The sequence below is a fragment of the Callorhinus ursinus genome, unplaced genomic scaffold (assembly GCF_003265705.2).
Source record: "Callorhinus ursinus isolate GAN/ISIS: 27379988/994484 unplaced genomic scaffold, GSC_fseal_2.0 scaffold1, whole genome shotgun sequence".
Taxonomy (NCBI): Eukaryota; Metazoa; Chordata; class Mammalia; order Carnivora; family Otariidae; genus Callorhinus; species Callorhinus ursinus.
In genome coordinates this window covers 2,561,243-2,588,643 of record NW_027397063.1, presented here as the reverse complement: position 1 = coordinate 2,588,643, position 27,401 = coordinate 2,561,243, and the positions used below count along the sequence as shown (strand labels likewise).

Below are 27,401 nucleotides of genomic sequence, written 5' to 3'. Positions count from 1 at the left end.
CTTTGAGGAAGGTGGTATGGTGGGGGCTGCTCATTCTTCCTTCTGCTAATCCCCTCCACAAAATGGGGATCTGTCTGGTCTCTGACTCATCAGAGAACTTCCTTAGATCTGGATGGGTGTGGGGAACGAGTCCACCATGGAGCCTGAAGCCTGCCACTCTCCCTCCATGCTGGAGGTGACCATGGCACCCGGGAAGCGCCTTCAGGGGAGTTTGGGACTCATGCAGCCACAGTCTTTGCTCAAGAGAAAATTCCATGCATGGCAGAGTCCACTGTGTACTTCGTTCTTGGGTTTGGGGCTATGCTTAGGCAAAGTGTACTTGAACCCTGGAACCAGATGGTCTGAGTTGGAACTCGAGACTCTGGATACCATGCTGTGCCTCAGTTTCCTCATCTATAAAATGGGGCTAATAATAGCATCTAGCATGGAAGGATATTTTTGAGGATTACATGAGTTATTCTTTGCAAAGTACTCAGAACAATGTGTGACATACAGCAAGTGCTATATAAGTGTTTGTGAACTAAGTAACTATAAATAAACGAGGTGGTCTTAACTTTCCAGGGATGGATGTATTTTTTTCTCTATTGGGCAAATTTTGCTTGCTATTTGTGGAATAAGCAACAATCACAGAAACTCTAAGTATAACAACTCAAACAGGGCACCACAGTGGGTATTACGTCTATTTGTGTGTGTTAGGAACATAGAAATACATTGACCCAAATTGTACTGTTCTCCCCACTTCAAACTCCAAAGCAACTGAGAAATATACCTTAGAATCAAAGGGAAACGTAAGGCATTTTGCTTGTAGAGATGGGTTGGAGAATACTCTGAGGCCAGAAGATTACAACCGGGGTTTCCTCCAGTTTCCACCTGAGTGGGGACCGTGGAAAGGACCCTAGGGACCCTACAGCCACCCATGGGGGCCTGCACTGCCTCGCCCCTGCTGAGCCCTGAGATGGGGCTGAGTTGGAGAAGGAGCGGGAGCTCCAGAAGGCAGACCCTGCCTGGGGCATCCTCTGAGGAGACAGGAGCAGAGGAAAACACATTCCTCTCAGTCTCTCCCATTGCATGTGCTTCTCCTCCCACTGGACAGAGGGGGCAGAGGTAAGAAGAAGCTCAGTGCCATTTCCTCAATGTTTCCAACAAGTGGGAGTTCCCACCTAAGAGGCTGGCAAGAGCTCTAGGAGCGGGCAAAAATGGCCCCAATGCATAGATCATAGAGAGATCCTTGTTATTATTCTGCAACACTGTCAACCTACATATCATAGGCAGCTCACTGGGGGGTCATTGTCTAATCCAAACTGGGCATAGGTTAACCGAGTAGCTGGCAGGGAATGTAGTTAATAATAACTTTCCTCCAGGGAGCTGCTTGGTGGCTCTGTGGTTTACTAGCGGCTTTATGGGAAGAGTCGTGGCTTGCCTTTGAACAGGATAGACAGAGCTGAAGAGCCTGAATTAGGTGTGTACATTCAGGGGGGGTGGCAAGGGATAGAGTGGGGGCACAGGAGGGACTCCTTCTTGGCCCTGCTTTTGATGGAGCCTGCTGGTCCCCCATCTGGCCCCACGTAGGATGGCCTGAAATGTAATTGATGTCAGAGCCCCAGGAGTTGGCTCCTTCTTAGCCTTACACCAGCAGGGGCTCAGGGAAGTTTCGAAGCCAGCCCTCCTGCACAAAAGACCTCAAGATCACATTGGCAGATTTCAGCAATCACTACTGACCCCATACAGTTCCAACCACAACAGCTCTCGGTGATACGGTGTTTCCACCATTTAGAGACAACAGGCGTAAATAACCCCAAGAGCACAGATCACTGTAAACCACAGAAGAATAATTAGGCAGTGATGGGTTTCCGGTATTTATTACCTTTGTTGTAAAATCAGTTGAGCCCTAAGCTTATATAATCTCATTTTGAATGATGGCTGTGTTTAACGACCGGACTACAAAAGTCCTGCAAGGGAACCATCGGCTCTTGGGAGATGATGCAAACGTGAAATGCAAACGTGAAACTCCTGTGTCCTTGCTGGAGGAAGAGGAGGCAGGCCTTCACCCCCAAACGGTCCCCCTTCTCCTGTAATTCTCTCTTCCTCCCAGGGAAGATCAGGCTGGTGGGCGGCGGCTGCTGGGCAAGCAGGGTGGGCTGCCAGGGACCGGCTCCCCTTCCCACAGAGAGGCCACAGGTGCTCACACGTTTCCAGTTTGTGTCCCAGGCCAGCAGCCCTGCTTTCTCTCCTGGTCGCTCCCCACGTGCAAATGCGTCTGGATACAGATGGGACGGGAGCCTGGGTATGAGGGAAAGGTGCGGGGACCGTGCTCAGGAACAGGGTCAGCACCGCTTGGTCCGCAGGGGACTGCTGAGGAGCGCGTATGACTAAGGATGGATGGAAGGAGCGAGGAGCAGGTGAGGATCTGTGTGAGCCAGAGGCTCCTGTGTGTCCGCAGGGACAACACGTTCTTTCGTACATGGAGGGAGCATACATAGAAAATAAAATATTCTATTATATATGTAATATCTTATAAAATATATATTATTTATATATAATTAATAAAGTAATCATATATTTCTACATTAGGTGATATATATTATATTATTGTGTTGTATTAATAATGAGCATAATTATAACTTTAATAGAATACATCAATATATTTGTAATTTATGCATTAATCTCTCTGTTGTGTTATTATAATTAATATTAATATATTATATTTCATATATTAATATAATTATATACTAAATCAAATGTTTTATTATAGATTGTATTACACATATTTATATTAAGTATATATTATATATTATATGTACTTATATTAAATATAAATTAATATATTAAATATAAATATAAAAAATATATATTTATTTTTAGTTTGGCACATGGCTGCACAGCAAAAGATTACATTTCCCAGCTTCCTTTACAGCTAGGCATCCCCTCGTGTTTGTTTAGGTTCTGGTCAATGGCCTTCCAGCAGGAGTGTTAAGGGCAAATTTCAAAGCCTGCCATTAAAGGGAAAGAGTAGATCTTCCCATTCTGTATTGTCTCTTCTGGCTGGCTGGAAGGTAGATATGGTATTGGGGTCTGGAGCAGCCATTTTAAGCCATGAGGTAAGAGCCAGGCATTGTGGAGGGTAGATCCCAGGGTAGAAGACGCTCTGTTCCTTGTGTTTATGACAATGCCACACCAACTTACCCAGACTCTACAAGAGAGAGGAGCACACTTTCGTCTGTTTAAGCCCCAGTAATTTGGAATCTCTCTATTACAGTAGCCAAACCAGTATCCTGACAAAACACAATGTATTTATCTGCCTGCTATTAACAATTAGAGCATGTCTGAGGTAAAAGTAGATCTCTTAGCATTTCCCAAAAGACTTTGCAGAATTTTAATTCATTTTCTGCATCTTTCTTCTTTTAACTTTTCAAAGAGCGAGGATCAGTTACATAGTTCAGTTCCTACCCAGTGCACCTAATTTAAAGGTAAAGATGCTACATTATGAGATCAGGCTGGCTGTGTTTTGGTTGTTTGTTTGTTTTGTTTTGTTTTTAGCTAGGTACTGCTGTAACTTGATGATGACTTTTTTAAACCTTGTATAAGATATTGTAGGCAGATTTGCAATGTTGCCTTATTTTCTAGTAATGCTGAAATTCTTAGTATCCAGTTGCAATTCCTTTTTCAGAAGAGCACTATAGGGTAGAGCAGAGTCTCTGAAATAATCACAACGTCTGGAACACCAGTAATAGAGTTGATTTTTAGAAACAGCTAGAGCCATTTAAGACCAAGACTAGTGATGAATAAGGACAATGAAATCTGGTAAGACGTGATCTTGGTCAAAAATGAAGTGGTATCTCCAAGTCAGGAGGCTATTTTTCTTGTTGAGCCCATAAATGGACCCCTAAAGTCGTTTCAAAAGAGCACCTCTAAAAATGTTCAAAGTGATTAGGGAGCTGTTGAAATGCTGGCAGATTTGTGCGGAGAACTACTTTGAAGGACACTGCAATTATAGATGTGCAAATTCTGGAATATATCGTTAAAATCAGTTTTATTATTTTCTCTTCATAATCTTTTTATTCGTTTGTTTATGATTGTGTCTAAATGAGAAAGAAGTTCATAGAGGACATTTCAATGAGGTCCGCAAGGTCATGAAAATAATCATGCATCAATTTGAGCAATTGTCCACTACAGAAAGTTCCTTCTTAAGTGTATTCAAAGCTCTCGGTGACCTGGCCCTCCACGGACTGAGCAACGCGTCCTCCCATGGTGCTTCCTGTGCTCTATACCAATCTTAAAAGGCAGCCTATGGTCCCAAATGACCATGAACTTCACTGTTCATACCTGGTTCATGCTAGCCTTGGCTCTTCCCCTCCTCCTTCCCTAAGAATGAATCATCCTTTGACTTGAGTTTTTACTTCTTTATTTCATCATAAAATTGAGTTATTTATTATTTGAGTCTATACCTGGATTAGCCCACATGTATGGGGCCTTTTATTTATTTGGCTCTAGCAAAGCAACTTTAATTAGGAGAACATGGCAATTCAGCAGGAGGCCTGCACGAGATAAAGAATAAACGGTCACAGAAATGGGAAGATAGGGTTGCAAAGCAGAATGTGAGGAGTGATTTCCCACGAGGAACTGCTTGACAGGAGAATTTACAAATTTGAAGAAGTTTCTAAGGGAGGAAATGGGAAAATGATATGACTCTCTGGAAATCCTTAAAAAGTAAGGTCAGTTCTTATTCCCCCAGGGTAGTTAGTCATCAGGAACACAGGAAGATTAAGGGATGCATATGGTCTGTTTCTACCCTGTGTTTTTGGACAAAGAATTAGAACAGAAGCAAGTTTGAAACCTCAGGAAGAGAACCTTAGTATGGCTAGCTAGACAGTCCCTAGCAATGATCAGGACCCCTCTGATGCACGCTGGCCTTTCCCTGCTGTGCCCTGAGTGCCAGTAGGAACCATTTTCTGTGATTGGAGAGATTTGTGTGTGTGTGTGTGTGGGGGGGTTGTTCTTTTTATGCATAGAGAAGTCTGTATGACTGATTTGAGAACACAGAGTTTTATAGCTTGTGTGAAACTATTTTCAGGTTAATTCTCAATTACACCCTTTGCCTTGGAGGGTCAAGTCTTTTGGTTTCCAGTGAATATTGTGGTTGTACCTGTGGTTACCCACTGACTTCTCATCTGCTTTGCTTATCTGATAACAGGCAAATGGGGAAAGAGCTTTTAATATCCCCCAAAAGGGGAAGATTGGTAATTAGTTATTCACCGCATGGAATCAGGCCAGGTCAATTTACTCCAAGAAAGAAAACAATCTGGATACTGGACTTTGGGGTTCCTTTTACACAAGATTTTGGTATGACTGGTCTCCTCTGGGTTGCTTTTTGCTTTTCTTTTCCTTTTTCTTTTTTCTTAAAGCCAGGTCAAAGCGTTATACCCTGCAGAAGAGAAAGCAGCTTCACCTCCTCCTCAACTCTGTCATTTTCCTGACAGCTGGTAAATTTCAGCCCCTCACCGGCCCCGGGGATCTGCGCGTGTCCGCCCAGGGCGTCATCCGCGGGTCCCGGGATCCTTGAGAAAAAGCCATGGGTGAAGTAACCGAAAGAGCGGCATAGAAAGCAACAGCCAGAAACGGCGGGGACGCGAGCGGCTGACACAGGAAGGGAGGCGGTGGCGCGGGTCCTGGTGCGCTGCGCGCTGCAGGGACGGAACTTCTGCAAAAGCTGCCTGCCCGCGTTATCAGCGGCGCGCAGGCCTGTGGTTTTCTCGCTCTCGCAACCCTGCTTTAACTGCCGGTTTATTTTTCGACAAACAGGATGCCTCCATCTGAGGCTGTCAGCATCCCAGGCTCATAGAGAGAAAAGAGGTAGTACCGCCCCACCCTAGAGGCAAGGCGGGGTGGGGAGGGAGTGGGGGGGGGGTCTGTTTCAAGAAGCTTCCCAGAGAAGCGACAGCCCTGCAGGTGCAGCTGCTGGGAAAGCATCGAGAAAGGCGAGGAGGCAGGAGGGAGTGAAACCCAGTTCCCCACCCTACACCCTGTAACTGATTACAGGGCTCCGTCTTGGCAAGAATCCGGAGACAGGCCCAACGGTGGAGGGGACAGGTTGGAGATTTAGGACAATGCCCCTCAAACTTGAATGTGTACACAAATCACCCCCTGGGACCTTTTGTGGAAATGCAGACTGATTCTTCAGGTCTGGGCTGGGACCTGAGTTCTGCACTTCTACCAAGTTTCCAGGTGATGTTGATGTTGCTGGTCCGAAGCCCACATTTTGAATCAAAACAAGGCTTTGGGAGATTACTGTCCGATCATTTTCCATAAGTTTCTCTGTACAGGCTACCAGCCACGAGCAGAGGGTTCTGCATTAGAGTGGATCCTAATGGATGCCCCGCAAGTATTTCAGGCAAGCCGTATTTATTCCTGTGGTGGCTCTGGTTTAACACCAGCCATCTTGCTGGTGGAAAAGGAAATTCCTTTCTGCTCCAGAGGCAACAAAAATTTGAATGAGTTAAGGGATTTTTAACATCCCAACTGAGAACACCTTCAGGGATTCAGGAAAGTCTAGGTTATGTTCTGAGCCCAAAGATGGTGGGGAAGGGGTGGGATGTGACAGATAAATAAAAACTCACCCAAAAAAACCCCAGGCAGTCAGGGTCTTCCTGGTGATGAAAACATTTGCATCTCATAGTTAGAATTCCCGCAAGTCCACAGCTTTTCCAGAAGCTGTCTAGTTTGGAGAAGCAGTGTAGAATTTGGAGCCCATATTTAAATATTCTAGACCTAACTGGATCTCATACGAACTTTAGAATGCTATGGCATACACTTTAAAATATATGTTTTTGAGTCACATGTAATAAGCAGAAAGTATGATCTCAGATCTGAGAGACCAGACTAGAAAAATCCCTAGGATGTGAGAAAAATCACGAGAAGTCTTGCCTTCTAGAATGAGTAAGTCCCTCCAGAGGAGGTGCTAGCTGTCAGATGTAGAAATAAGTTCTGCTAAATTTTGCCAAACCCTGAAATTTCATGAAGATTCTATTTTGACTTCATCAAAACCAGTCAAGGGCTTCCTGTTACCGAGTGTTTCTCAAAGTCCCGCCAAGGTTACAAGACTGTTAAAATGCAGATTCTTGGGCCTTTCATGGTCTCTCAGGAAGCTCCAGGAATCTGCATTTTAACAGACCCTGCAAAGGATTCTTCTGTACGGCCAAGTTTAGAACCCGCTGGATTGCAAGTTCAAGTCCAGCCTCCTTGCCTCAGCATTCAAAGATCTGGCTTCGATTTTGCTGCTCACTAGTGAACTGGCGTGATCTCTTCATTGCCCATGAGCATCTCTTGAATCAGCTCGACTGGCCACTGCATTCACGTCATCTCCTCCGTCTTCCCCAGCCCTGGATAAGATGATCTCTTCTCCTTGGGGCCCTCCTCAGATCACTGCTTCTTATTTAGTGGCCATTCATCTTCCTAGTTTGTGATGCTTCTTGTATCTGTGCTGCCCTATTCAATTACCGTGTTGTTCACTATTTCTCCTGCTTGGGCTTTGCCTCCTTTACTAGACAGTAAGCTCCTCAGGGGCCGTTTCATGCCATATCATCTTTGTCTTCCAGGCCATGTTCTATAATACATGGTCATGCATGTATCAACCATTCAGTACATTTGCTGATGGGTCATTGCTAACATGTGTGTTACAGAGTGTGATTAACCAGGCACACTGTGGCTCTGGGATCAGAAGAGGCTGGGAAGGGGAATGGGAGTGGTGGAGATAGGGTTGAGAACCTGGTTATATAGGCAGGAAAGACACATAGAGAGTGGGGAAAAGGGAGTGTGGACCCCCAGCTCATTTGCTTGCCCTATGAAGTGGGGAAGGGATTTCTTTTTGTTAAATATGGTTTCCACTCTACTCGAAATCCAGATGCTCAAAACTATGAACCAAAGGATGGATGTTTGTTTTTCACACTCATCCCCCAGTGGTGGATCTCTTGAGTGGTCTCTCCCCACTGTCTCCCCTGCTCCAGCTGACTTCCCTCCTTCTTTTTTTGGCAGTTGGTGGTCAGCTCAACAGCCTACTCTAAGCTCAAGTTAGAGGAAATTTCATGCGTTACATATAACTAAACAGAACAAAAGTACTGTAGTGCATTAATGATTTAGCAATAAACACACCTCAGCTCTAATCCTGACATAGCTAGGATTATTGCTCCTGCACCTTGGCTTTCTTTCCTAGCCTTTATAAATTCTAAATTCTTATTTTGTTATCTCTGAGCATCCATGTTTTCACTTTCAAACTCAGCATCATAATATTGGCTCAGAAGGCATTGGGTGGCAGGTGGGATAATGTGTGGAGACCACCTGACAGCCTGGCACACATTAGGTAAGTACCAGTGACCCATAATGCCCTGTCCCACAGTTCAAGGATACTTCCTGGAAGAATGCTTTCTGGTGTTCCAGGTTATTCCTTGCTTCAGGCACCTTCGCTGCATATCAACCACATACCCACTGTTGCCCTCCAATCCTTAACTTCTCTCTTAAGGCAATCTTTTGGCCTCAGTAGGAATCCCTTCCTTCTTGTGTTTTAGGCACCTCCCTGTTGGCCATCTGGTCACTGTCCTGACCGGCATGGAGGGGACCCCAACTCTGCTCCTAGGACTCCAGCACTCTCCTTATCTTTTCTCTCCAGCCTGTGATCTGGTGTCTCTAAATGCTGTCTCTGGTCTTGTCTCTTTATGCTGGGTTCTCTTGTCTTCTTATCTGTCTTCTTCCTTTTCCTCTGATACTCTAAGTCCTTACTCTAGTCTTCACACCATCTGTTTGAGGTGATACCTTCCTCCTCCATATCGTAAAGAGATTAGGATCCTCTTTTATAATATCAAGGTGCTTATAGGAGATACCAGACCGTGGAAGTCCTTGGGATCCCCAGATGACCTCTGTGACCATAATTTCTAAGACCTTTTCCATCTACCCTTCCACAGGTAGTTGTCTTCTGAAGACATGCCCAACTGCTTCCTCAATTCCAGGGGGAGGGGTTGCATTTTCCAGAAAGTGAAATACCAAGAAGGAATAAAGGGCAGAAATACATCCCTGCAACCAGAACCCTGGTGATAATACAAGGTTGGATTTCTCAAGCTCGTCGCTCTTTATGTAGCTGGGGAGGACTGTCTTATGTGTTGTAAGGTGTGTGGTAGCCTTTTTGCCTCAGTCTGCTAGATGCCGGTATACTTCTCCTGTCCCCCCACCAGTTGTGAGAACTGAAACTGTCTCTAGACATGGCCATATGTGCCCCGGGGACAACGGCACCCCTTGCCTCTCATCTGCTCCCTCTAGTTAAGAACCACTGATTTAAGATCTCTGAAGATGAAAAGCATGGTGAAGAAAATGGGAAAAGTAATGAGAAAAGACTAGTCTGGGAAGAAGTTCCCGATATATGGTCTAAATAAATGAAAAAGGGGACTGAATGAGCAGATCCATAGGAAAGGAAGCATAGGAACAAACTTTAAGGAAAAGAATGAAATGACAAATATAAGAAGGCATTTATTTGGACAGAGGATCCACTAAGGAACGTTCCCGAATGGAACAAAGAATGAGACCCGGCCTTGACAGGATCCGTTCTAGCCACAGACATGGCTGTGGGCAAAGCTAAGTGTGTCCACGTGACAGGGGCCCAGGCCTGACTGAGGGGGATTTAGGTGCAGATGGGCTTTGGGGGAACGGTCAGCGGTGGTCAGGAGTGCAAAATACGACAGTTGTTCAACAGATACTGATGGTCTCCAAATGGAATGGGGAACACACGTATGCAACATCCACCTGCCCAGCAGTTCACCGAAGAACATTTTCCCTAAATTGAGAGTTATGGAGAAAGCATGCAGGGTGCCCTGGGCTAGCCGTCCACGGGACAGTCTGTGTGTCCGCTCAGCTCCCTGAGACTTTACCGAGAAAGGCAAGACAGAGATCCTAAGGACAAATCTGCTGCATGTTATGGACCAAACCTCTTCTGGTTTTCCACTAGTTCTTTTTTTTGGACAGGGTACAAATGGTTTAGCTTTCCCATAGAAAAGGTCTTTCTGAGTTGGTAACAGAAGAATAGAGGGCTTCTGCTGGTTTTTGTTTGTTTGTTGTCTTAGAGATAACCCAATAAGGAATGGACTGGACCTCATTATCAGTCCTGTGATTAGGAACTCTCTTGGTCATAGACATCTATTTCTCCATATAGGTATTCAATTTAAAGCACAAGCCAGTTGGCGCGCCTGGGTGGCACAGTCTGTTAAGCTTCCGACTCTGTTTTGCTCTGTTCATGATCTCAGGTTGTGATCTCAGGGTCCTAGGATTAAGCCCCGCGGCAAGCTCCATGCTCAGCACAGAGTCTGCTTAAGATTCTTTCTCCCTCTCCTTCTGCCCCTCCCCCCTGCTCTCTCTCTCTTTCTCTCTCTCTCTAAAATCAATCAATCAATCAATCAATTTAAAAAATAAAGCACTTTCTCACATGCTTCTCCTTGCCTACTTGTTCAGCTTCCCACAATGTACACCCACCAGACTTTCCAACCCAACATCCTTTGGACAGAGGTGGAACCAGCCCCATGCTGCCTGCTTCTGTTTACCCTGCTATCCCCACATACTCTTTCCTAGCCTTAGCTAATTATAGGAGTTAAGGAGGGAACCAACTCTGAGTAGAGGTCTTAATTTCTTGCTCCCTGCTGTGGTTGTGTGGCTGGAGAGACTACTGCGGCCTCTTCTGTTCAGCAGAAGAGAACCTCTTCTGTTCAGCAGGTGGGGCTTCTACACCTCAGCAGTAAGCACAAAGCTGATGGATTTATCCATCTATCTGTTTACCTGCCTATTCATGCATCTATGCATCCATCCATCCATGCATCCATCCATTCATCCAAACATAGTTTCAGAAATGCCAAAGCATATTCAATTTCACTTTTCTATGTATTATTTTCAAATCCTCTTTGGGAAAAGACTTCTTCCGCACAACTGTAATTCCTCCCATAATTTCTGGTAGCAGGGTTATTAAAGCCAGCCAATGGGCCCATTGTTCGGTGCAAGGAAGTCATTGTGCAAGTTGTAAGTCCTGGGACAGGTCTCTGTGGAGAATGCTGAAGAACAGAGAAAAAGGTGTCCCCACATCCCCATCACACACTTGGATGGACACAGTCTACATTTGCTTCCTGAAGCCATGGGCTACCAGAGTGATGCAGGGATGGCCAAGACTTCTAAGCTGCCCATCGGGATCTCATGCAACAGGAAGCATTCCAGGTCCAGCTATTATTTATTCAGTTCATATATGCAGTGCAGTACTTACCAAAATATAATTCAAGGTTTTCTGTTTATAAATGTATTCTCCTAGAGACCCTGAGCTTTTTGAGAAAAAATCTCATGTCTCCCTTTTCTCTTTTTTCACAACACCTGGCAAGGTGTAGGCACTAAACAAATGTTGGACAGATGGATGGATGGATGGATGGATAGACCCTTGAAACTATCCTCACCTGGTCTTTTTTATTACCTTTCTTCTAGATATCAAGAGTCTTCATCAAAGACATGCTGACAAACTGAACATGAAAAAGGAAAGAAGATGATTTGTTCAAAACCAGGATTCAGAAGTGCAACCCAGGTACTTGAAGTAGTTTTGAAACAGTGAAGAGCTCCTTTCTTGTCAAATCATCATCCTATTTCCCTTGATGTTTGTAATTAGAGGAGAAGATCATTCATTTTTAATTTATTCCTAAGCACACGAGGGCCCAGGTCACACCCTCTCTAGAAGACCATCTCTTAAGTATGCCCAGTTTAGTGGTTAAGCACTCAAGACCCCAAGCCACACAAGGGGGCGGGGGGAGTCCAGCCATGCCTCTTCCCAGCCGCGTGAACTTGGGTGAGTTGCGTGGCCACTCTGTGCTCCAGTCCCCTCTGTGTAAAACGAGGAGACTAACTGTCCCCACTGTATATGTGACAACAGTAATGAGAGTTCCTATTTGTAGGCACTTAACCCAGGGCCTGGTCCTTAAAAAATGCTACATAATAGTACTTGCTCAAGAAAACTTGACGTTCCCACAATGCTCTCTTGTCACTTCTTATGGGATGACTTCCTTCTCCTGAATTTTAATCATGGTGTATGCCAGCCCCAGCAGCCTGACGGCATTGTTCCAGGAGTACCTAATTTTCTCTCCCTTGCACTAGAAAAACTACTGAAGGCCAGGTTAACAGGCCTGGCTTCTTCAAAAAGTAATCCCAGTCTACCAATTCTTTCCTGTTTATCCTTCGCAGACTGGAATCTTGGGTGCCTTTTATTTTCTGCTCTTAGTTATGGGGAATATGGCCGAGTGCCCTAATTTCAAGGCCCCTGCTCATGGACTGTCAGTTTTTATGGACCACCTAAATCAGCCTTGGAAGGTGGGCAGAGAGGGGGCACACCAGGTGGGATGGATACAAACACGTTGGAAAGGGTCCGAATTATCACATCTTTTTATTTCCTTCGACCCATAAGTAAATGGGGAGCAACACTGGTGCTTCGGTCCCCAAGGTTTCTCTGGAGCAGTGGTTCTCAAACGGGTGATTTCATCTCTCAGAGGACACTTGGCAATGTCTGGAGACATTTTCGGGGGGGTCACAACTGGGGGAGATGGGGTCACTGGCATCGAGTGGGTGCAGGCCAGGGGATGCTGCTCTACGTCCTACAACACACAAGGCGCTTTTCCTTCACAAAGAACGGTCTGATCCCCAGAGTCAACAGTGGTGAGGTTGAGCAACTCGGCACAGAATTAATGGAAGGCAAATTCGCAGCCCGCCTCATGCCTTTCCCTTACAACGTCAGCACTGAAAGCTCTCGAGTACCTGCCCTGTCATTATGCAGGTGGGACGGGGAGCAGAAGATCACAGTGCAAAGGTGCACACAGCCTAGAGCCGAGACCCGGAGTCAGCCCCGGGATCCTCTGCCACACTCCACGATGTGTCCTTTGCCAGCCCAGCCACCATGTCATAGGATGGGAGGGGGTAAGCCAGAGACCTTCCAGCTGGGCTCTGCCTCCTGCCAGCCCTGTAGCCTGGGCTGCTTTCTTAACCCAGCTTTGCTTCATGTGTCTTTTATATTGTTATTCTATGGGGATTAAGAGCTGTACTTTTCTCATAAGGTTTTTTATTAAAAGGGTTGATGGTGGCAACGTGCCTGATGTGTTGTAAGCACCTGGTGAATGTTGGTTGTCCTTCTCATTAATAAGCAGTGATGAAACTTAATTGTCACCTGACATGCAAACCCTTCCCAGCAATAGAGCAGAGGGCGCGGGATCTGACAGAGCCTGGAGGTGGGGCTCCTCCCTCTCATCTTCCTGGTCCAGAACCTATCAGGGGCCCCACAGAAGGAGTGGTCCAGGCTCACCTATGGCGATGGGCACGAAGGGCCCTTCTCTGCCTTCTACTCCTTCAGGCCACATGGTCTTTATTGGAACATGGAAGGGACAGATGAGGCTGTTTGAAACGATACCAGCTGCTTCTGTTTGAATGATGTGTTCAAACCTAACCTGACTTCATCGACGTGGGCAGCTTGGGCCCCAGAGGGGGGCCACTGTGCACCTGGGGGCCAGGATTCCCCAGCAAGAACCAGAGCCTGGCTGAAGGTCAAGTGGAGATCATGGAGGGAAGATGGGGGAGGAGGAGGGAGGAAGGGAAGTGGGGCCAGGGTGGGCCAGTCCCTGAGATGTGTGCAGATGGCCCTAAATAAGCATGCAGGGGCATTTTCTGAGTCATGAGAATTCCCAGAATATAATCTCTAGTGTACACCGTGGAGTTTTTATGTCCCTGTCAATTGCACACTCTGCATAAGGAAAGCCAACTCGTTTGAGGTAATACAGAATCACCTTTCCAAAGGAGATTTATTAGTTTACTATCATTTTTTTTATTGTGGAGAATAATTAGCTTGAGCGCCTTTTAATTTGTTCCCATTAAGATGTTTGCATAGCAGCAATTAGAGCCTGGCGGGCTCCTTGCATTCTCCGTGAGCAGGGGCCTCTCGCCATCTGTGAGCTGGCTTTGGGGGGAAACATAATTAATTCTTGCACCCTTTGCCACGTGGAGCCCAAGGAAAAAGGTAAGGAAACTTCTGTGATTCTGTGGGACTGGTCGTAGAATAATCAGATGAGAAATGCCTTTTGCACAAATAAGGTTAAAGAGAAAAAGAAAACCTCAAACCAACCTACTTTAAAACAGGATTTGTAGTGATGTCAGAGGACTTTTGAAATTGATAAATGTTTCTGCCAAAGGACGGAGACTGTTCTCAAAGACTCACCAGGGATGGGTCTTTTGTTCTACAACTGGCCCCTGGTGGTGTAGACGGTCCTGTTTACAGGAGGGACTGAGGCCACTTCTTGCTGTCAGAGGTAAATCAACTGCTTCTCGGTCGAATTTTTATCTCAACTGTAGGAATAATTGGCTACAAGTGTTTGCTGGGACCTTCACTGAAAACCCTGGCCAGGCTCAGGGTCATGGCAGTGCAGGCTCTGGGGGGCTTCCCAGAGGATGAATTCAGGAATGAGGCCCCTGATAACCAGCCAGATCATTCTGTGGGTTCTTCTGTACATGGTCCCTGGACATGGACCAGGATGGGGCAAGAAAGGTGCCTGGGACACCAATTTAAGGTGGTGCCATCTCTCAGAGTCATGCCAGTGTGCAGGGCCAGCCTTCCCTGATCCCGAGAGTGAGCACCTCCTTAAGACTTTTCGGAAAGTGCCTCGTTGCCTCAGGAGAGGGTCACCACTGCTGGACTCCCAGACTGATAGATTAAGACAACTGGCTGGGAAAAAAGCCTTAGTGGTGGCTTCTCTCCCTGCGTACACCAGTACTTCACTATCGTCTTGGGAACAGGTTATTCCGGCTCACCCTCTGGTTTGAGCACCGCTGGCTTAGAGAAGTGTCTCTTGTGGACTGCCCTGGAGCCACGTGAACGGCTCCCTTGGGGGCAGCTCTGATGGGGAGGGGCCGGGAGGGTAAAAGGAGTGGGTGAGGGCAGCACTGACGCTGCCCGGAGGGACCCCCGGCCACTGAGTATGTCCAGTGTCATGTAAGCAGCCCTGGATCGTGGATGATGCCCCCGGCTCAAAGCCATCTGAGGTTCAACCTCCCTTCACCCCCAACACACACAGCGTCACCTGCTGCCCAGGGACCCCGACCAGTCTCTAACTATATCACTTGTCAAACCAAGAGAATGGTGACCTCCCTACACAGACTGTGGGCTTTGCAGTGAACACCTCCATTTGTATCTGGCTCCCGCATTTACTAGCAGCCTCACTTCAAGCAGGTTACCTAACTTCTGCATGCCACAGTTCCCTCAATAAAACCGGAATAGAAACAGGAATTCCTTCTTCTTGGTTTGTGCGAAGGATTTGATGAGGTAACACAAGAAAATGCTTGGCGCCATGCCGTGCAGGTACATCGCTTATGCTCAATAAATACTAGCTTTACTCTGATCAGTTTAACACTGGTAAGCTCAGCCATCTGCCAAGAAACGCTACCGATCATTTCTGTGCTGCTCCATGGTGAGAGAAGTAGACCCAATTGTTCATCCCAGCATGTGCCTGGTTCTTGGCACAGCCGCAGGGCTGTGTTCTGGGCTTAGCAGAAGTTACTTTCCTGCCCTAGCCTCTGTCCTGTACACCTTCCGTGGCATTTCTCAAAGTTACCCTTTTTACTTACTGACTTCTTCTATGTATCCACCGCTTCATCCATTTTATCTCAAATCCTCTTAGCAACCATGCAAAGTAGGGATCATTGTACACACTTCACAGATGAGAAACCTGGGCTTTGCAGGTTTGGGGAAATGGCTTCAATTCACACAGGTGGTAAGTGCTGGTGACAGGGTAGAAACCAACCCCCTGACCCCAACCCCCTGGGCTCCCTGCCCTCCCTGCCCTTGCCCCCCTCCCCCCCAACCATGACCCACACCCTCTGGTCAGGCCTGTCTTTCTGGTCTCCCTATCAAAGACAGCTCATAGAAAAGGACCTGATGGTTAAGCACACAGGGTTCCTTCTGGAGTGAAGTTTATGGGGAAACATCAGTTGAAGCTTCTTTGTGAAGGTTTGCTTGTAGAAGCTGAGTCCTGGTTAGCAAGATAAGAAATTTGCAGGTATCTGGAAACTTTCTTTGTCAAATTGAGGTATTCTTGTGGGGGGAAGGGGAGGAAAAAGCATCACAACTTGCACTTTCAGGTGTCTCTTATTTCAATTTCTATTTTTAGGATGTGTTTTGTGATGCATACACCATAATTACACCAGTATAGTAGAGTAGGTATGCCATTTGTAAGTAAAGAACTATGCCTAGGTTTTGAGGCATGCTAATTAAGTTTTATTTGTATGTCACATGATCAAAAGAGTTTGGAAATGACTCTTGACTATCAGAAGTTCCTGTTCCCCTACAAAAAGCTTTGTCCAATTCAGTACATCATGGGGAGAAATCCCAGTGGGTTCTCTAAGGTATGCGGATTTTCAATGCTAGCCTCTGTGAGTGTTCATGTGTGCACGCGTGTGCCTGTGTGTATGTGTGTGTGTGAGAGAGAGGGAAAGCTGGAGAGAGGAAAAGTATTTTTCTTGAAAGAAGCTACTGGAGAATCTAAGTGCTTTGAATCAGGAGTGTTGTGAAGACATATATCCTTGATGGAGTTGTAGCCTGGGTTCGAATCTTGTGGGAAGACAGCATTCTCCCACTTCCAAGGGTTCCTTTGAGAGCTGGAGGCTGGTAGCCCACGGCCAAGCCATCTTTCACCCCTCTGGGTGAATATGTGCACGTGCAGTTCCTCTGGTAATTCAGATTTCACGAGAGACACTCATTCAAACCAACCTGGTTAACCCTAAAATTGCTTAAGGGGGTGGCGGGTATGTGGTGGGTAGCTTAGCTAAGGCATTGATGGGTTTATTGGGTAAAAGAGAACATCCAGACCACAGGGTGGGTGAGAACATCCAAATCACACCAGGGCAGAGGAGGTTCTTTTGACGGCAGCTTCATTCTTAATGTGCTCCTAAGCTGCAGGCTCCATACAAATGGCTCTGCTTAAAGTTTCCCCACAATGAAAGGGATTTAGCCCGTAAATGGCTGATCAGTGAAAAGAGCAATTAAGGAGGATTAAGAGAGGTGTCTGCTAATCATGGAGACTCCCAGGTGGAATCTGCTACCGACATGTATGTCCAGTGTCTGCAAAACGCTAGGGGACAGAAGCCCAGCAGATCCAGCTCCTGGTTCTAACTCAGGTGCTGACCAGCTGTGAGACCTTGGAAAAGCGAATGTCTCTGGGGCCCTAGGGCTGAGCGATGTCTAAGGTCACTCCAACCAAAATATACATTATATATTATGTGTTCCATGTTACGTACTATGTATCATATGTTATACATACAGTTGTATTTAGAGAGTTATACAGTTACTTAGTTTCAAATGCCAACTGAAACCATATAGAACTATCTATATAGAACTACACACACACACACACATAACCTAGAAAGCATTATATAGGACCCTGTCTCATAGTTTATTTGTTATTTAAACAGATTCACCCACTTCTCTGATACAAGGATCTCTTTGTTTTGAACACAACCCAGAGGGAAGTGGGAAGTGTAATGGAGGCATAGATTCTCTTTTTTTTTTTAATATGAAGCAATGATGTTGGATGATTGACAGCTGAATAGCTGTCCATTGTTGTCATTTGTACATCTTTGCATGACCCCACCCCCTTCACAGTCCTAGTATTTGTTTAAGGTTGTTTAATAATTGCCCCTCTGCTCTAGAACTTTGGGAGTAATAACCATTCTGATCTTTATAAACAAACAGTATGTTCAGTAATAATGACGTTGGAGCTTGAGTTCCTGTTCACACCTGCCAGGGCCTATGCAATGTCATTTTCCCCCGTTCCTGCCACATTATGTACACCAGCCAGTAAAGGGCCAGGACGGGACAGAAGACTCCCGAAGCCTAGAGCTATTTTTCCTTCCTCACAGGTCCTCCAGACCCTTGGATGGGTTTTATACATATATGCAGTTTCAAATTTTTACAGATTATGCCCTCGCAAAGTGGCTGAGTGTCAGGTCCAGCTGTGACTGCCGGGAGGGGTGGGGCTGTACAGATGCTACTGCACATGGTGTGAAATGAGGGGCTTGGTGCACATAGTTCAAAGGGCAGCAGAAGCTATGTGATAAGGGGCAGCAAACTGCGGTTGGCACTAAAACTCCTCCCGGAAAAAAAAGGCCCCCAAACCAATGTATTTCAGTTTATCTCCATTCCTTTTTGCATATTTTGAGGCTAACATAAAAAATAACCATTGAAGGATATGCATGCTAAAATTTTTTGCATAGCAAAAGGAAATTGCTTCTACTTTGAGCAATGCAAGAGCAGCTCTGACAACCTGTTTGGCCTCCCTGAGAAGGCTCGCCCCAGGGTCGCCACGACCACAGAGTATCACGCAGTATGTTCAGGATTCTAAGTGACTCGTTTGCTCTTTTAAACCTACCCCTATCTGGCAAACTGACCACTGCAGTAGTTTCTAGCCATTTCTTTAAGATCTAATCATGAAAAAAGAATGTCTGTAATCCTATACATTTTCAGAAGAACTGAAGTGCTGCTCAGGACTAAGATAGCTCTCAAGGACAGGGAGAGACAGAGGTTTGCTTTGGGTGCTCCCAGGCTATGTAGGATATATTGCCCATCTTACGATTTCATTCACTATCACAGATCAAAAAAGGTTCTTTTTAGGAGTCATGGTCTCTGCAGAGGACATCCCAAATACCAGCAGTAAAAGTTGGACAGTTAGCAAGGAAGGTGAAGTAGGAGCTTTGCGAAATGTCAGAGCCATGTAACTCCTGCTTTCAATGGACCAGGTTTCAAGGTTTGGCAAGTCACGTCCTTGATTCAGAATCAGTTTAAGAATGGGCTGCGAGTTGACACAAAGAAGCATCAGTTTTGAAATCAGCAGAACCATTGGCCAACCTAACGAGCCAACTAGGATTTCTATTTTTGATGACCTTTTACATGTGGGCTCCCTAAACTGCTCACTATTTAGAAGGAAGACCATGTGAAAAGATACATAAGGATTACGGGCCGTGAGGACACTGGCTCACACCAAATCAATGATTCTCTAAGTGCACACCTATCTTAAGGCACAAGATGAAAGATTTACATTCTTTCTTATTTCAGGGAAAAGCTGAATAAAGAATTTTTTTTTTTTTTTTTTGTCTTAAGGAGGCATTGACTTACAGGGAGATAGCTTGGCATCCCGACTGAGGAAGTAGACAGGGCCCATCATTACGAAGCAGAAATAATCTATCACTTGCAGAAATACAAGGTGTGAATAAATGCACTATCTCCTAGGTAGAGGGCTATTATCTGGCTGTCATATTTCCATCAAAGATAAAAATATCTTGCAGTAGGGTCAAGGATGGCAACTTAAAAAGAAAAAAAAAGGTTTCCCTCAAGAAATTCCGTAGAAAAGAATTCTCTTTAAAAAACAAAAGTTGTGGGGGATTGGGCTGTGGGGTTTTGAGAATGCAGAAGAGCGAGGGCCAGGGAAAAGCGAACTATTTCCAGTTATTGACCGATACGTCAGCCCCAAGTCCAGATGGGGTGGCTCTTGGGCAAGCAACACACCCGTGGGCTGAGGCTGTCTGCATTTCTTCTCTCACAGGAGAGGCAAGTGTGATTCTGCCTTCCACAAAGAACATAGGCTCGACCTTGACTCTATGTAACCAGCTCCCGGCCCTGCCCCATCCCATTTCCTGCCTCTTTTGCTGTCAGTAAACCAAGAATAAACACCACCTTGCCCCAGCCTCAGCTTGCATCCACAACTTAAAGAATTTGGGGTTTCTCTGTGTATTTTCAAAGAACTGTTGACATGGAAAGTGTTGGGACAGATGTGATGGGATGTCATCGGGAAGCAGTCAGTCTAGGAACCGTTTTTGCTGTCATAGGAGATGCTGCATGGGGGTCCAGCCTACCTTCCCCTCTGCTTTCCTCCGCTCTTAGGGCAGGACAAAGAGGACTCCTCTGTCCCAGGCACCTTCCAGCCAGAGGCCTTGTGACATGGGTCTGGCCTACAAGATTATAAGGGGAGGTTTGCAGAGACGGGCTTCCTTTCCTGAAGCAAAAGACAGAGCCTCATAAGAAGAAGGGATTGAGGCCTCGAATCTCCTTCCTGCCTGGACAGATCTGAGGTTCAGGCCAAAACACAGGAGCATCCCGGCCCCACTGAACCAGCCGTGGGGCTGTACTCCTGGACTGCCTGCCGCAGGAGACAGGCCAATACCGGCTGCTCATGCCACTAGAGTCAGATTTTCCTAACAGAATTCTCACTGATAAACCCGAGTGGGAGCTTTACACTTTTTTATGTCACTGCGGTAAAATGCATCCTTGCAATCATCTTTTGGATCCATGGTTTATTTCTCTATCTTAGCTCCTCTCTCCCTTCTGGGGCATCATTCCATGTTGTCAGGAGACTAGAAGGGGGAAGAAGGGAGAGCGAGAGATCCACAAAGCTAAGAGAGTATGAGAGTGTGTCTCTCTGACAACGGCGGGGGTGGGGAGGTGGCAAGCCAGAGGAGTGACCAAGCAGATTTTCCAGCATGCCAAAGGTTACTCGAGGCTTTTGAGTTCTGTTTTGTGCACCAGGAACCACCCATAATTCTCCTAAAGCGCTCCCTGATTATGTTCAGGGTCTGCAAAACTCTCAAAGGAAATGCTCCCTTTCCACCACTCGGGGCCATCGTAGTTAATGACATTTTTTGGCGGGGAAGAGACAGGCCAAGGAAGACACATGGCCGAAGGCTTATTTTATTCAGCAAAAAGGCTAACTCCGGGGATTGGTGGCACCAATGAGGAGGGACCAGAATTACTAGGAACGTGTTTTGCAGATTGTAATATCTGTTCAGGTTCCAGAGCAGCTTCTGGAGAATTCTCTAAAGAGTAGGAGTTAGAAAGAAGTTTTTTTTTTTTTTTTTTCAGCCAATGTGGGAAGATGTTTTGCGTGTGTGAAATGGTAGGATGACCGTTTCCTATCTGGAAGTAAAATAATAATAATAATAATAAGTCCCTTCATGTTGTGAAGCTGAGAACATGTGTATGTGCTCCATGGTAGCTCTCTGATGCGGTGGAAGATTTCAAACAGGAACTCTGTACCTCGGAGGCAAGCACGTCTATAACATCACCAGCCCCTTTTGTAGAACTCGAATGAGACACAGAGACATTTAATGACTCATCTAGGTCACTAGGAAGCTACCTGAGAAACTGAAAATGAGCTCCAGCTTCCTGTGCAGGCCCCTGCTCCCTCCCCCAACCAGAGGGGCAGCCTGGGTGCCTGCTTTTTGGGGCTTTGATAAAGTATGTGATCAGAAATGTCATGGGAGGTATGGAAATAGGCAGCCTCTCAGAGACCTGGAGGACTTGCATGTGGTCCAAGGGCAAAAGGGCTTTTTCACTACGAAGGACCTGGAGGAAAAGAAAGCTGTACCAGGACTCTCAAGGAGGAGAAACATCGCTCAAGATTGATCTTGCAACACACCCCGATTGGCCTAGATACTTAAAAGCTACGCTTGTTCAGTTGAATTGTATAAAGGGCCCAGGCTCTTCTTTGGTCCTCTTTGGGTACTTCTGAGTAAAGCAAGGGTGACATGCTGGTGGAAAAAAAAAAAGCCATCAGGCTGACATACTCAGCACCTCCCACACTCCACAGGGGTTCCTTCTGCTTGACCTTTGCCCACGCTGTACCCCCACCTAGACCACCCTTCCCTTGCCTCCACCCTTTCCCCAACTCCTGTGTCACCTTCTCCAGGGAGCCTCCCATAGTGTCCTCTGGGATGCCAGAACCTCTCCTTTCCCAGAGTGTCATCTGAGATAACCGAATGTGGATAGCCAAGGCTAGTATTTCCGGCCCATTTCTGAGATTGTGCTAAACACTGGACATAGTTTACTTAATTCAGGCCACACGGTGACTGTCGCAAGAGGTACCACTGTCCACGTTTTATAGATTAGGAAACTGAGGCTCACTAGAGAAGCTGCTTGGCTAAAGTCAGAAAACTGGAAAAGAGAAGTCCATCAACATCGGGCTGTCCGTGCACGCTCCACATTCACTCCCTTCTGTCCGCCCTCTCCCTTCTAAACCCCTGGGCTCTCTCCTCTACACCGAGCTCGGCCAAGCCCTGGTTGCTCTAATAAAGTCTCTGTGTGTGGCGGCCTTGGAAACTTCCTCCGCCCCCATATCAAGCCCAACCTTGCTTTCTCAGTAATGGGTCAGGTCTTTTCTGAGCACACATTTCAGGTCTACTTCAAGGGAACAAAGGACTCTCCCGGCTACTAATTTCATTCCAACAGCTCTCAAGGGCTTCTTGCTGTTTAGCTCCCAGATCAGCAGCCCTTTCTGCAGATGCTTCTGTTACTGGCTGCTCACTAGCCCTGCATTTGGTGTGTGAGCAGGTGTGGGGCCTCCAGTGGCCCGCTTTTCCCCACCCCTCCACCTGCCCACACTGTCTTGGAAGGATCTGAAATACAGGGACAATCCTGCTGGAGGGAGCAGAACCAAGGCATGGCTCCTTTGGGGGATGGCTCTCTGCTGTTTTAAAGCTTAAACATTTCAGAATTGCTTTGTCATTTTCAAAGGTTTGTTAGCGTGGAAAGCAAAGACATGGCAAAGGGTATGATTATGAGTTTAGATGGATTTTTAGCACCTTTTTTTTTTCTCAGTTTCAAAATGCGTGGGCAGTTTCAAGATGCGAGGCTCCATTTTGTACAGAGGGGGCCAGGGTCTGATTCTTCAGCATCCGGGAGAGCACCCAAGGAAGAGCGCAGTTTCCTTGTGAGGCAGAGGGAGTCAGATCTGCTAAGACGCATGTTGTGGGCTGAACCATGTCCCCTCCAAAATTCCTATGTTGACGTCCTAACTCCTAGCACCTCAGAATGTGACTGTATTTGGAGATGGGCTTTTTAAAAAGGTGATGGCTGTCAAAATGAGATCATTAGGGATGGGCCCTCATGACATATGTCTGGTGTCCTTAAAGGAGGGGACATTGGGACACAGACATGCCCAGAGGAAGACCACATGAAGACACAGGGAGAAGCCCGCCCTCCACAAGCCAAGGAGAGAGGCTCAGAAGAAACCAATCCTCCCAACACCTTGAAGCCTTCAACAAATAAAGCTCCACCAGGATTATCCACGAGACTCCTGGCCTCCAGCATCAGGAGACCAAGCATTTCTGATGTTGAAGCCACCCGGTCTGGGGTACTTTGTTACGGCGGCCCTAGAAAAACCACACTGATTTCACACATTACAAACTACGGATGTCCAGTTTAATCTATGGCTCTCTGTGATCTGGACTCTTCCTTCGGTCGAGCCAGAAGTGATGCTTACAGTGGAGCTCACCTTATACATTTGGGCTCGGATTCTGCCATTCCTTTTGAAAGCCACCTCCAAGAAGACAGTAGTGAGTCAGCCTCGCTGAGATTTTTACCTGTGGTTCTAGGAACTCAGAGGCATATTAGCATTCAGGCTTTGCATAGACCACTAAGCCACTTCTAAGAACGAGGCTACCTGAGAGATTTTGCAAAAGTACGTCTGTGCCACCGCTTTTCCTTTCCACACCTACCACCACGCTTCGGGCCGGCACCTTGCACCTCACGAGAGGACGCATGTCGGGGTTGTGCAAGAAAGTCGTGTCGCCAACCACGCGTGTTCATGCCAGGCAATTTTAATCACGTCTTACCTCGTCCCCGAGGCAAATGAAGCGAGTGCTTGGCACGGTGTGGTGGGAAGAGCGTGGTGCTCTCTGTGGTAGACCACAGTCACTTTGCATGCCCTCTTTCAGATCCTTGCTTGCCTCTCACCGACTAGGGAACCAGGCCGTGCTTGGTCCCCCAGCTCTCTCTCTCCCCACCACGTTTCACATACGTACCTCGCCCAAAATGAGTTATGGGTTTCCTTCTGTGAGGATTGCACGGACTGATAAAGTACCATCCCAGGAAGAAAACAAGACGCCGTTTCCCCCTCTAGGTCCTAGCTGCAGCTGGGGGAGGGAACACTTGCCATAAATTATACGAAGCACAAAGTGACCAGGGGGCTGAACACTGCTAAGGGCCGGTCTACGGGAATGGGGTTAAAACTCTGAGAGGGCGGTGACCAGATGCGACTCTCCTAGCAGCACGCTCTCAGGCAGTGCCCAGATGGCACCAAGAGCAATGACATTTTGCCACCTGTCTGGTGCCAGGGAGTGGGGATGGCCAATCCGGACAGTGTCAACCCTCACCTTGGTGGGTCACCTTGATAAAATTAACTGGGAAATTGCCAAGATTTCACTTGAAATGAAATCTCCATATGATATTATTAAGGTAGAGATCATAAAAGCCCCAATTTCCTTTTCCCGAGACCAAGGCATGAACAAGGCCTTTTCCCATTAGGCCTTCTGAGACTTAATTCGGGTGTTAGGGCTGTCTCCACACCGCTTCCCTGAAAGCGGCCTGCCCCTTGTTCCTAACCCGGGGCGGCCCGGTGACCTCCATGAACACAGGCCTTGTGGCTCTGTGTCAGGCCTCGTTCTGTTTCCTGGCATTTGAGCAGGTCCCTGTGTCCCTTCACTGTCCCTGCTGTCTGGCCAGTAATGAGCGCTTCGAAGGCAGCCCCGCACGGCGCACAAAATCCCATCTATTGCCCGGTGGAATGCTTTCCAGCTTCCTGAAACTGCCTTCCTGAGTGGATAAACTAGGAAACAATAATGGCCTGGAGGGTATTGAAAGTGGAACAAAGTCGGGAAGATCTTTCTGTCTGTTATTCTGCAACTATTGCTTCCTTTGCTTGTTCGTGGCCTGGAGGAAATGCAGCCGGGAGCCATTCACAGCTTCTCACCAGCGGCTGGTCTCTCTGCCACGGGAGCCCGGCGCTGCAGCAAGGACAGTGACTCACGCACATCGCATGATTCAACTTCACTAAAATGTCCTCAGCCGCCAGGAAAGACTTGCAAACCCTCTAATTTGAAGTTTGAATCGGTTAATGACTTGCTCTCTTCCCCTCCTCCTGAAGTCCTCCCCCCATCCTCAACATGCACGCGCGTGTGCGCACGCGCGCACACACACACACACACACACACACAGCTTTGTCAAGTTTTTAAATTTCAGGGGCCCGGAAACACAGAGGCTCTGCGGCAATCATAATAGCATTTGTTGTGACAAAGTGGCTGGCAGCCCTGTGCATTCCCCTGCTCATTTGGCTGTATGAATAAATAATGAGTCACAGATACTATTTGGGTGCGCGCGCGAGAGGTTGTAGCCAGAAAATTAATTACTCCCCCGTCCCATCCCACTCCACGCTGGCTCTGCCAAACCATGCGGCCACATTTCGCAGGCGTTGGTCAGAGTGCGTGCCCCGACACACGGCCATGCCTTCATGACATTTTTATGTTATTATTTTTGTTTGTTTAAGCACGGCCCTCTTTTCTCACCAGAGACACACAAAAGGCACATGCACACACATACTCACACCCTCCTAGCCGTACCTCCGACTACAGCTTTGCACATTTTTCAAGAGGCTGCTTGCAAAACTGCAGACAGGTTTTCCACACTGGCTGTTCCTATTAAATGGAAGCGCACAATCTAATGACCCAGAGCCGCAACAACGCTTGGCTTAGGAAATTTCTTCATTGCTCTTTGCGAGAGAGACCTCTGTACAGGATAACTTGCATTTTTTTTTTTTCTGCCCTGAAAGATGTTAGCTGCCTCTGTGCACAGCGAGGCCCCATCCTGGTGGTTTTTAATCCAGACAAATCCGCCTGTCTCCTGTACTCTCTGCCTTTAGGGGATAACTGAGCTGCCTGCCACTTTGCCCCTGAAGTCCCCAGGCTGGTCTGACGTGTGTCTGGGCGCCCGGCCTCCACCCCCACCCCGCACTGGCACCCGCGGTCCTGGGTGGCTGGGCATGTGCCCGCTAAAGCCTGGGGCCGGCTGCAGGGTGGGCTCCGTGGTGTGCTGAGCTCAAGACCGTCGGCCACAGTCCATGCAGGCAAGGGGCAGGAAAGGAAACGCGGGGAGCTTCTCGCCAGCTTTCTAATCTCTCCGACTTTAATCAGGAGCAGCCCAACTTACTTGCACTTGACAAAGTTCTCACACACCGACCGAACACTTCAACAGCTTAGCTAAGTATTTATTAAAACATTTCTGAAGAGCTGCCATCTGATGAATAAGTAATCCAATAGCCTTGTAATCATATGCCTGGGTTTGAGATCTTTCCACAAAACAGACGGGGAATCGGCCCAAGCTACAAGCACCGGGTTACAACAGGCTGCCATTTCGTTATCTAAAAAGCTGAGCAAAAGTAGGTATCAAAAGACCAGAGTGTACTCACCTCTCATGAAGCACTGTGGGTATGAAGGAAATGACTCAAATATGCTGTCTGAAGCCATCGCTTCCTTCTGAAAATGCACCCTCTTCTGAAGGCGGGGGATTCAATGATTTCTTTCACCTTTGGAGTGAAAACCAAGAAAGGTCACTGTTGTCAGCTCACGCCCCACCATGGCTCCCTGCATCTCTTTTTTCCCCCCATACCTCTGGGGCTCCCTGAGCCCTCTGAAAAATGTACCTTTGCGAAAACAAATATTCAAATTGTTCAAGATTAAAAAAAAAAAAAAAGCGGCGTCTTGGCTGTGGGTTGGTGATGCTCACCACTCTGCGAAACCCTGTGGTTTGCAGTCAGTGTGATTCGTCCTGCTTGCTGACCACTATGCCGGGCGCAGTTTTCTGACACTGCCAGCCTACCCAACTTGTGGTTCTGTGGTTGTTTATGAGGCCCAAAGAAGTTTTCACACAACCCAAATTACAAATTTAACTGTTCCCCTTTCCACAACCCATCTTAATTGGTTCTTGCCAATCATGTGACTTAAGTGATGTCAATTTTTTTTTTTTTTACTTTCTGAGCAATGCCCTTCCTTCCCCCCCACCTGCCCTCCCCCAGGCTGTGCAAGAAAATAGCCGAGGGGAGTTTGCAAGGGAGCGATGGTAGAGAAAAGTGACTCAGTCTCTTATTATATCGATGGTCTTTGCTGATTTAGGACAACTTGGGTCCCGTTGTTGTTATTTGTGGTTTTTGGAACTACTGATTATTTTGATAACAATTTTATTGCTGCTTATTCAATAGTAATTCAACCCTGGCATCAAGCTGCTGCTCAGCCAGGATGTGGGTCCCATCACTTAAGACGCTGGGCATCCGCTCAGGAGAATCCAGCCCTTGGTAAAGACTGTAACAGCCTAAGTGAAACTATAAAAGGAAAAACAAAATAAAAGGAAATGTTTTGTGGAGTGTCTGACCCCTCAAAGGGTCTAGCAACTTGCTGATACTGTAAAGCCGAGAAAAAAGGGGAAGCATTTTAATTTTGTGATGAAAAGACTGCTATAATAAAAGCAAAATTATGTGGTTTTATCCCTCCTAAATGAA

At 46.8% G+C, this 27,401-nt stretch overlaps 1 protein-coding gene across 8 annotated transcripts in view; it reads right to left on the bottom strand.

Annotated features, from left to right (window-relative positions):
* RUNX1 (RUNX family transcription factor 1) overlaps positions 1–26,751 on the bottom strand; it is a 247,289-nt gene extending 220,538 nt beyond the window's left edge. For 4 of the 8 annotated variants that reach the window (XM_025871737.2, XM_025871777.2, XM_025871766.2 and 1 more), the window contains exons 1-2: positions 26,550–26,751; positions 26,316–26,432 (exon numbers count right to left, since the gene is read on the bottom strand). In XM_025871737.2, coding sequence (XP_025727522.1) covers positions 26,316–26,373 — 58 coding nt within the window. In that variant the 5' untranslated portion in view covers positions 26,374–26,432; positions 26,550–26,751. Of the gene's footprint in view, positions 1–23,877; positions 23,989–26,315; positions 26,433–26,515 lie in introns of those variants that run through there. The other 4 variants (XM_025871771.2, XM_073890950.1, XM_025871751.2 and 1 more) reach the window with 3 other exon arrangements.
* Between the last annotated feature and the right edge of the window lie 650 nt (positions 26,752–27,401).